This window comes from Drosophila innubila (assembly GCF_004354385.1).
Source record: "Drosophila innubila isolate TH190305 chromosome 2L unlocalized genomic scaffold, UK_Dinn_1.0 4_B_2L, whole genome shotgun sequence".
NCBI classification, from domain to species: Eukaryota; Metazoa; Arthropoda; class Insecta; order Diptera; family Drosophilidae; genus Drosophila; species Drosophila innubila.
This window is the reverse complement of record NW_022995372.1, coordinates 25,745,595-25,756,551: the sequence shown is the minus strand read 5'-3', so window position 1 is coordinate 25,756,551 and position 10,957 is coordinate 25,745,595. Positions and strand designations below refer to the sequence as shown.

The window sequence follows — 10,957 nt, the reverse complement described above, 5'->3', positions numbered from 1 at the left end:
ATTAAGTTACTTTGCAGCTACATATATCTTAACCCTTACCTTAATTCTTTTAGTGTAGAGCATTACAACAAAATGAAGATTTAATTGGAGTGCAGCCAAAGCTGATTTGTTGCCCGTCGAACGCTTGAAAACAAAGAACCATTTAGCTTCAATTCGAAAAGGTAATTAAATGCCATTGGAAGAAAGCAAAAAATGAGCAAAAACCAAGTCATTAGTTGGCCCTCTCATTTGAGCTCTCTCTCTCTCTCTCTGTCTCTCTCTCAGTCTCGGACACCACACACATGTCTCAGTGTTAACGGTTTTGGCACGTTCCGTTTGCTAATTATTAAGCTCCGACACCTGACCCAGCCCAAGGACAATGGCCCAGAAGGAGCCACAAAAACGTTAGCACGTAAAGCGCATAAAGAATTGTGAAAGTTATTAAAATGAAACACAAGGCTAGAATAGGTCGATCTACTGGGGATGTATGAGGGAGCGGGAAAGAAAGAAACTACGCACACGCGCAATTTTTTATATCGTGGCCTGCATCGAGGCAATTTTGGCCGGCGGCCAAAGCACATATCGATGGTCATGTAATCCTTAACCAGCAAATGCTTTTGGCCTCGACTCGACTTGTGGCAGCCGTCTGACTATTCTCAAACAGGAATCCGTCAAGGGAAAAGCAAAAAAAGCAGCTCCAGGCGAAAGGAAGAAAATGCAATTTGCTGGGCGAATTTCATGTCCGACAAGTTCAACCTATCTACCATTCCAGCGGCAACTCCTTCCCCTTCTACGTCTCCTGCTCTTCTTCTTTCGACGCATCTTTGTTGAACTTCCCTGTCAAGTCATGTTTGCATGACGAAGTTTACGTTGATGCTAATATTTTAAGATGCCTTCCATCGTGCCGAGCCAGCTTCTTGGGACTACTTTGATTTTTGCCTTTGATGACTTGGCGGTATTCAAAGTGATGAAACTTTGCCTGATGAGCTCCCGAAGAGCACTCCAAGGACACCGCTTGCAATCGGAAATTGGCGCTAATCTCTGAACAACTTTTATTCCATTAATGCTTTTGCGTGCAACCTTTTCATTTTTGCTTAAAAGATCCTTTATGTGTACGTGACTCCAAATCCAAATTGTTTATTCTGCGCTGTACAATGGGGCGTATGCGTCATGATAGAGAATAATGATGGATAGCAGCAAGATATCGCCTGCCAAATGTTGCTTATGAGCTCTACACCAACAGAGCTTGTAATCTTAAATTGTTGTTAGCTAAAGCGTAGGCAGTGCTAACAAATTTTAACTTCATGAGCCCACTCAGGGTTGCATCACATCACATCAGATAATAAACAAATTTTAAGCACTGGATCTTTTATTGCTTAAAAGGTGCTGTTGCACTATTCATAAAAGATACAGAAAATCGATTTCATAAATTCATTTCAAGTTTTGACAGAATTTTAAAACATTGAAACAATTGTTAAAAAAAAATTTTTTTAGATAGTAATTTTTTAATATTAATGTGTTATAGTCATTATACTCGTTACTTAAAAAATAAGGCCATGTGCATCAGTTCGTCTGTCCTTCCGTCCGTCTGTGTGAGCGCCTAGATCTCAGAGACTATAGGAGATATAGCAACCAAATTAAACGTATATTCTTCAAATAAATGTTTGAAACTCTGGAAAATAATTTAACTAATACATGTTTCCGCGACTGTAGAAACTTTCTCACAGAGGCGTCAGAATATTTTTTTAGTTATAAAATAAATTTCAACTAAGAACAGTTGACTAAAATTTAAAAAAAAATTGTGAAAAAATAAAAAATTAAATCTGAGATGATAAAAAAAACCAGGTGGCTCCGCCCCAGGCTCGCCTCGCTCGCTACAGTCGAGCATACTCGACTGTCGGAGACCCCGTACTTACTATGGCAAACGCTAAGACTGGAAAAATTCAAAATTTTTTTTAGCTTACTCGACTGTTAAGATTAACTCGAATGCATGTTATATCAGTTTGGTTACAATGTCTCTTAAACATAAAAGATTTGCATACTAAAACTTTATTTTCGACCGATCGGTCCTATGGGAACTATGTGATATAGTGGTCCGATCTACAAAACGAAACAAACTTGATCTGCCTGCAATATACAGGAACCTACATACCAAGTTCGCTGTCTCTAGCTCTTATAGTTTCTGCGATCTAGGTGTTTATACAGACGTCAGGACAGACGGATAGACGGACATGGCTGTAATGACTAGGCTATTGATGCTCAAAAATATATATTCTTTATAGGGTACGCCACGCCTCCTTCTGCCTGTTACACAAATTTTTTTTGAAACAAACTTAATAGACCCCTGTACTTTTTTTTAAGTACGGGGTCAAGAAACAAAATTTATAATTATTGAATGTACTCAATCTAAATGCGAGTAATGCCCGTTAAATGTATTTGATAATTTATAAATATATATTCATAATATATATTAAGTCAGCGATAAGATTTAGCCGGCGTCGTCACTTGTTGGGCCTTATCATCATTACGGCTCGTTTCAATGAATATTCGTGACCTCTGAATTGATACCAATTGATTCCCTTGCCACTGATGTTGTCCTTGTATTTCCCTGTCAAGTGGCTGTAAAGATGTTAAAATTAGCATTACAAGTTGATTGAAGTAATAGGTATTTGATGATACCTTAGATGACAACCCTTGTACCACCAGGCACCGGTGTAAAGTACAGCACAATTTCTATCTAAATCAGGATCGTTATCACGATCGAAAGTGGAGAACTTAAGTCCCTGATGAAACGTAAGGGAATCTCCAGCAGTTCCACTAGCCTTGCCCAGTGTGTGTAGTGTGTACGACTCCAGTTCGTCGCCAATTGCAAACTTTTCATATTTTTCATACTTTGTTTGACCCTCAAAGTCCTCGAGCAGAACAAGAAGTTCCTGACTTTGATCCGCGGTCATTGCATGAATCTTATCTAAGCCCAAAAAGAACTCTCCGCTCAGGCTCCCAAATCCCAATCTGTAATCCCGCCAGTTCCGATAAAAATTCTCGCTTCCATCCAGCCGTCGTAATATGATTGTCCAGCCGCCACCTTGAATCTGGCCCTCACATGCGACACTAAAGGGTTGCATACTATAATTGGGAATACGAATCTCATACACTCCACTATTTCCATCAGCTCCTACCGCTTCAGCACAATTTCGTCTGTTCGATCCTGTCTGGAAACGATCAAGTCTTAACAGTATTTCATCAAGTAAATTTCCTTGTCGTTCCTGCTCGTGTCTGAAATGATTTCTGATTTCAACTTAAAACAGTTTTCTCGATTAAGCACAGTCACCTCAAGAGATTCATCTGATTATTGATAGATATTATCCAATTCGTCTCATTAATCTCCGATACGTGCGTACATTCACAATGAATATTACACGTATTTATTATAAAGATTGCGATTATAAAATTTTGAAACATCTTTGCGTCCGTATTTCATTGATGATTCCATAAGACTAACCTCTTATCAATGTTTGGCAGAGGCAAATATATTCGTAGATGTCAACAGTAATCTATATAACTGAAATAATTCTCTCTTCATTTTCTAAAACTAGACTCTCTTTTAATATCACCGTGGACGTGATGCGAAAGCATTACAAAGGGTCCAAAGGCGACTAGCAATATATACGGAATAATAGATTACATCGAGTCATGTATATTCCGATCGAAAGGTATAGTTTTAATTAACAAAAGTGCCTAATAAAACTTTCGATAACTCACATAGTTTGTTAGATAAGGGGGTGTAATTAGGAGGGTAAAAATTTCAATGATTTTAGCGGATAGGATAGTACCGAACAGCTGGTTCAAAAGATAATACAAATTTACATTTTAAGTGGCCTCTTCAAAATGAGATGAAAGCATTCAGATAGCTTAGATTTGTTGATAAGAAATTGTTCCCTATCATGAATCTAGAAAATTGTGTTCTTTGACTTTTTAAAAATGCTGGTTAAGGGAGAAATCATCTTAGTACTAAAAAGCAAATTATGTAAATAATGTAACTCAATTACGCATGATTTGATTTCTTAACTCTGCATCTAAATTTGTTATCGGTTGCGCAAAATTTTTTTTCGAAATTCTGAAATGCTTTCGGTTCTCAAAAAAAAGAGTTAATTATATTTATAATCTTAATTATTATATTCAAAATTCAACAGGAAATTTAAAAATTGAGCTAATAACAAAATATGAACTGGAATATTTTTGTTTGTTGATGTCTTATGTGGTTATGAGTGTGAGAAGCCAAACCTCCGCTTAACTATAGTTATTAGAGTTAATTCTCTAGTCGAGTGCTTTAGCGTATTAGACACACGTTGAACAATTTGGTACACTCTCGACATGTCTGTTTATAAACTTTAGCGATTTAACCACATCGATGTCTTGGGCCATTGTCAAGTGACTCCCAAACTGTAGTAATACAGGCAACTTAACTTCAAAGTTGTCGTTCAAAGTTCTTCAAAGTTTCGTGTGCTGAGCGAAAATTAGTTATTTTCTATGGCAAATGCGTTGGCCAAATAATGGCTTCTAACTAAAATAAGAGGGGCATTCAGAGGTGGTGCCAAAACCCGTTGGGGTTGGAGGGGGAGAATAGCTGCACCTAGGGCAAAGTTTGTGATCAGCTTGCTAGCACTTTGCCTTTTGTTTACATTTTAGATAGTGCGTTCAACTATCCGCAAAATAAAACTGGGAAATCAAAATAAAATTTAGAGAAAACAAAAAACGTGAATCGAAACTTTGACAACTTGCTGACATTGACTTGACACGCCTGCGCTTTACCACCCACACCGCCCCTTGGCAACTATTTTCTAAATATAGTTTAAACCAATTTTGGGGTCTAAAACATGCGTTACGAGTCGACTCCATAATGTTGCAACAGCTGACGCCATCTGACAAGGGCACACCCGGAAAAAACAAGCACATGTAATAAATAGCAAAATGGGCTAACTGAATGAGTTGAACATTGGCAAGTCTCCCTCCTTTTACTGGTTTCCCTTCTAACCCTGTTGCTTACTCCAGACATAGACCGAAGCTTCAGCAACAACATCAAACGCATTGTCAGCCCAGCAGTGACCAGGACAGAGTTCCCATATGTCTGCCCCATTACCAACAATCAGCCCGTAGAATGGGAACAGAAAAACAGAACAGACTAAAACCCAAACCATACACTCAGAAAAAAAATTCACGAAACCGAATCGTTTCTCTTTTTTTGTTGTCAAAACAATTAATTTTGATTTCAAATAAGGACCCCATGTTCTCGAATCGAAAATCTCGAAACATGAATTCTGATCGATTAAATACTCGTATAATAGATGTTTAGTATTTAATTATATTACATTGACATGTGAAACTTATGATGCTCCGGTGGCTCTCTGGCTAATGTCGCCGCTTCGGGCTCGTTTCTCACTCTTGCCAAGGACAGATTTTCCTTGAGCGGCCGTGAGCTAGCTCTTAGTTCTGGGACCAAAATCTTGATTTAGAAAAGTTTTTTTTATCTTTTTGATGCTATTCAGTTCTTAGAGCGACCTTAAAATGTTAATGGACATTAAAACCACTTCGTTGCGTAATTATGCTGAATATGTTTCTGAGTTATTCCGATTCGTTTGCAAAAAACGCATAAACTATGAAAAAATCGCAGCTACGTTGTTTAGGAGTACGTTTGGAAATTATTTTCTAACGCTCCGATTGAATTTTTTCTGAGTGTACTTGGAGCCAAAGCTTTATAAAATGGACTGTGGCTAAAACCCTTCGAGCCCGTTCAAAAAGCATAGTTTTATAAAACCCTTAGGCTGAAAAACGGATTTGGAATATTAACTATATAGAATACTTAAACTGTTCCTAATTTTCATCATTCATTTTCATCATTTTGGTCAACTATTAAGTTGAAATTAATGTTGTCTTCATTCTCTCTTTTACTTTTAATTAAATTGCGTCTCATAATCATTTGACATTTCCATTGACTTTTCAGTTGCATCTTCAAATGGAAATCTTGTTAACATGCACTGAGTTATCGGTTCAACCATTCGACCTGTGACTAGTGGGGATGTTCAGCCTCTGGAAATAAAATTCCTACCCTCCACACACTCTTACTCCCTCCCCCATCGTCTGGGGAATAAAGAAACATGTGCTGTTGAACCATAGATTCCATTCAATTTGCAAAAACAGAAGAAGTCCAGTTAAATCTGGGGTCAAAATGGACTGAAAACATTGCTGTTGTTAGTGGAGCTAACTTGTTCCTGGTGGCTTTACATTTTTGCCTCGGACGAAGGCTAAAAATGTTTCGCTTTTGGATTTTCCGCAAAAGTCTTCAATCAAAATGCGTCCGCAAAGTTTTAATGCAGAAACCAAAACTGTATGATGGTTTGTGTGTGTAATGTGGGCGTCTGGGCGTGGCAAGCTGTTGTACAATGTGATAAATGATGTGTCGAAAATAAATGATTATGCTTCATGTTGCTGCCACACTTAAATCTCCCACTTTGTTATTGAGTTTCCATACTTTTAAGTTAAAATATAAACAAATACAAAAATATACAATACAACAATTAGGAGGCTCCACCCCCGCTGTCTTTTTTGGAACGCAGGAGGAACACATCTTATATTTAACTCAAATAAACTTTTTCAACAAACACAAAATATTTCTACTGAACGTATTTGTTACATACGATAATTCGAACACTTGTTTCATTGTTCTGAAATCCGGACACCAGTAAGAAAAGATTAGATGCATATTTACAATTTTTTTTTTTTTTTTAAACTTATTTATCATTTTGGCATTTGGCAGGTCTGTCAATAAGTAATCACACATTTAATCAGCAACTGCTAAATGACATGATACCCTTTAAAAAAATCAGTCTACTAAATTTTTTACATTTTTGTGAAAAATCCAAGGATTACAATTGGAGTTACGAATGCAAATGTTAACTAAATAATAAAGGGACCGTAATAATTATAAGTTTTATTTTACAAATAATCGTTAATGAGTAATAAGTAAAAAAAATCCCACAAAAAAAACCTCTACACGAGGTAAAAGTCTAGTGACGTCAAAAATTGGATATCAGAAATTTTGGGGCTAGAAATTGCTTTCGTCACTAGACTTTTACCTCGTGAAGAGGTTTTTTTGTGGGATTTTTGCAATTGCTTTTGCTTTTGACATTGTAAATTTATTATTAATGCAGGCAGATAAATTTATAAATATAGTTGATGAATTTCTTTCATATAAAAAAAAAAAAATTTGTTTAATTATAAAGAAAACTTTGGGGCTCCGCCCCGCTCTCGTTGCTACAGTCGAGCTTACTCTAATGTCGGAGACCCCTTACTTACTATGAAAAAAAAAGTTTTTCATACTAAGACTTAATATTGGACCGATCGGTCCTATGACAGCTACATGATTTAGTGCTCCGATTTGAACCAATTTCGGTCAGGATATATAAAGTTAAATGCATATTGTATCAGTTTGGTTGAGATATCTCATAAAACCAAAAAGTTTTTCGTACTAAAACGTGATTTTCGACCGATAGAAAAATGTATTTATTTACTTCCAAACTTCCAAGCACCTCAACCAAAATTTATGTTTCATATACCAAAAAACGCGAAATTGTACGTGTTACAACATATTAATTTAACAGAAATCGTTAGAGCCGTTTTGTCAGAAATCGCCAAAATGTAAGCTAACCAACTTTATTTGACATTTAATATGTTACCTGAGTACTTACGAAAAAAAGTTTAAAGATATGCCTAAAAGCCCTCAAGCACACCTTTCCAATTATATATAGAACATATCTGTAGCTTTTATGGTTTGGAGACTGTTAAGGTTTCCATTTTAGCGGGATTTAGCGTTTTCCCGCTAAACTAGCGGTTTTTTCAAAAAGTCGTAGAACAAACATTTCTAGATTTTCGAAAAGGAATAAATCCCCATCATTACATTTAAGCTTCTTAAGCGCTTAGTTGCAAACAGACAAACTGACTTTTCATTTCATTTTGAGAAGTCCACTAAAAATTTCAAATTTGTTATCTTTTGAACCAGTTATCGGATTTGGGTGATCGAGGTATCAATCGACGCGTATTTTTAATTAAAATTTGAAAAAAATAAAAAATTTTACCAAAAGACGCCAATAGCTCAATTAGCTGCAATCATTAAAATTTTTTTACTAAAAACACTCATATAAAAAAGAAATATTATGAAAATCCATAAAAATCAATAATCTTAAATCATGGATAAAATGCAAAGATTTTATAGCAACGATCATTATGGTGTTTATCTTTTATTGTATCTTTCTTCCTCATTTTTTTAATTAAAAACAACAAAATAATCATAATTTGTGGTCTCTAAAATAAAACAATGAGAAAAAAAATATGTTACTTCAAAAAATAACTTAGGATGGGCATTTCACATTCGTACGGCGAAATTTGACAAAAAAAACATTAAAAAAAATCCATTTTTGAAAATTGTAAATTTTATATATGTAAGTAGCGATTTAGTAGGACTATATTTAATAAAAAAGATAAAAACAATCGACCTTTCCGATATAGGCAAAAATATGCGATGACGTTACGTAGCAAAAATGGAAATTTGTTTTGAGTTGGGATTGAAAATCGCAAAACTCTGCGAAATGGGCAAGACTTTTTAAATAAATCTTTTTTTAATATCATTTTAAATAATGTAAGTTCATTTTCCATGTTTTAAAAATGTCTAATTAACTACGTACAAACTTTTTTAGTAATTAACAAACTATAAAGTCAAAATTAAATTGTTTTCTTTGTATGTTGATTAGTTTTTTGATAATGAATGACTGATTTAATTAAATAAACGTTATAATACTACATTCTCTCCATTTTATAAGTCAATTTTTAGAAAACGGTCAAAAATAAACAAAACTTAAATTTATAATGTAGATTTATATAATTTATAACTAAGAAACTTGAATATGTTCCTAGAAGTAAATTTAGCATTTCGAATTTTTCTTCAATTTTAAGATGTTGACCTCGATGGAATTTTCTATGGAAATTCCCATATAAAAAATTTTAATGACGTGACGTTACACACTTTTGAAATTAAGTATAAAATTAGTTATCTATTTTTTGTCCCAATAGTTTATTTTATTTACTTTCTCATGCTAAATTCTGTTTAAGTTTGAGATTTCACGCACAATCATCCGCAAAGGTTTAAAGAGATTAAAAGCTTTTTCGATGACGTTACGTTACATAGAAATATCTTTAAAAATTAATCAAAATTTTACTGTTGATTGATATTTACTTTCCCCATTCGAATTTTTTCCGTTAGTTCTTGACTTAATAAAATTGTTTGCGATAAGAGTTCATGTACATTATTATTCTTAGAAAATTTAACTTTAAGGAGAAGATGCTCTTAGAAATGAACAAAGCTAAACAAAACACGACCATCAACTTAGAGCTTGAATTCTGGTCAATGCATCTAAAAAACGACGTGTACTCCCTAATTTAATAAAATTAGAATATTTCTATATAATAAAACAAGTGGAAAGGCTATAGTCGAGATCCCGACTATAGAATACCCGTTACTTATTTAAATATATACAAAATTACTTTAAGGAAAGTACTATGTATTACTTTGAAAACATTAAATCGCCATAACTGCCGTTCAACTGTCCGATCTGGCTTCGATTCAGTGGAATAATAATAATAGATAACATTAATGACCACAAAAAACGTATTGTCTGAAAAACGGTGGGTGTGGTGGTTTTTTCCGATTTGAGGGGCGAAAGGAGGCGTGTCAAAAAATTATAACAAACTTAACCTCCGTGTGGTTGAAGAAATCTGTGTCCCAAATTTGGTATCTCTATCTCTTATAGTCTCTGAGAGCTAGGCGCTTACACAGACGGACGGACGGACAGGCGGACAGACGGTCATGGCTATATCGACTCGGCTGTTGATGCTTATCAAGATGCCGCCATCTCCCTTCCAACGAACACAATATACCTTTTTACTTATTTTTTAAGTAGCGGGTATAAAAATACCAATATACCCTTTTACTTATTTTTTAAGCAGCGGATATAAAAAGTTCAGAAAAATGTTTGTATGACTTAATTTTTCGTTCCTGGTGGACATTTCTGTGGAAATGCCCATATATGTTTTCTATGGTGAGCTATTTGCAAGGCTCATTATTTGATTTTCTTGGTGCAACATAGTGAATGGCGTGCAACACATTATGCACAGTAACCGAAACCCGCTTAAGTGAGCCAATTACAACAATTGTGCATTAAAATAAATACATTTAAATGTAAATTTCAAGTGCAATTGCCAATATTTGCAGAGCATGTCAAACTTGCATGCAAACTAAGCCACAGCTCAGTTACCGGAAAACTGTTAAGTAAGCGCAGCTTAGTTGCTTTTCAACTGTGATACATTATTTTACCAACTACACTTTAAAGTTTAAACTGTTTTTATCAGGGACTTTAAACATTATAAGTATTATTATGAAACTCAAGAAATTATCATTATTCTATGAGTTTTATTATTTTACTTATGATTACTTTTGATAAAAAACAAGTGGGAAAGGTTATAGTCGAGATCCCGACTATAGGATACCCGTTACTTAACTTAAATATGTATAAAAGTATTTTTTTAAGAATTTTTTTTTTAAGAAAAAAAGGATTTTCTTATTATTAATTTTTGTTATTTTATTGCCTCAATCCAGTTGAGAATTATTATGCACAAGAATGACAGAAAAGTTTGCTTGGCAAATTGTGTTGCTGTTGTTACTTAGTTGTCGACTCAAAAAATTTTAAACTAGCAACTTCTTCAGGTTTATAAATTTGCTAAATGTCAATCCCCTTGGTTAGCGACCTCTCTATATGGTAACCGGTGACTTGACACGCTCAACAACACACTACACTTGCATAAATGCAAGGAGTATGCTCAATACGATTCGATAGATGCCAGTTCCATTACCATTAAAGATTCATCGGTA

The 10,957-nt window shown here is 34.7% G+C and overlaps 1 protein-coding gene across 2 annotated transcripts; it reads right to left on the bottom strand.

Moving 5' to 3' along the window:
* Positions 1–2,390: 2,390 nt before the first annotated feature.
* LOC117780617 (ficolin-1-like) lies at positions 2,391–3,451 on the bottom strand. 2 transcript variants are annotated; one of them, XM_034617218.1, is made up of 4 exons: positions 3,311–3,451; positions 3,159–3,255; positions 2,659–3,090; positions 2,391–2,598 (listed from the first exon to the last, which is right to left on the bottom strand). In XM_034617218.1, the coding sequence occupies exons 3-4, from the start codon at positions 2,931–2,933 to the stop codon at positions 2,481–2,483; spliced, it is 393 nt and encodes a 130-aa protein (XP_034473109.1). In that variant the 5' UTR covers positions 2,934–3,090; positions 3,159–3,255; positions 3,311–3,451; the 3' UTR covers positions 2,391–2,480. The 2 variants fall into 2 exon arrangements, with proteins under 2 accessions (XP_034473109.1, XP_034473108.1); XM_034617217.1 differs by having other exon boundaries at positions 2,659–3,255.
* Positions 3,452–10,957: the final 7,506 nt, after the last annotated feature.

Bases quoted from the DNA above. Each gene is read 5' to 3' on its own strand.
- LOC117780617 (XM_034617217.1), bottom strand. From the start codon at position 3,441: ATGTTTCAAAATTTTATAATCGCAATCTTTATAATAAATACGTGTAAT. The intron at 3,256-3,310 runs GTGACTGTGCTT...AAATCATTTCAG, and splicing joins AATCAGATGAATCTCTTGAG to ACACGAGCAGGAACGACAAG. The intron at 2,599-2,658 runs GTATCATCAAAT...ACATCTTTACAG, and splicing joins TACAAGGGTTGTCATCTAAG to CCACTTGACAGGGAAATACA.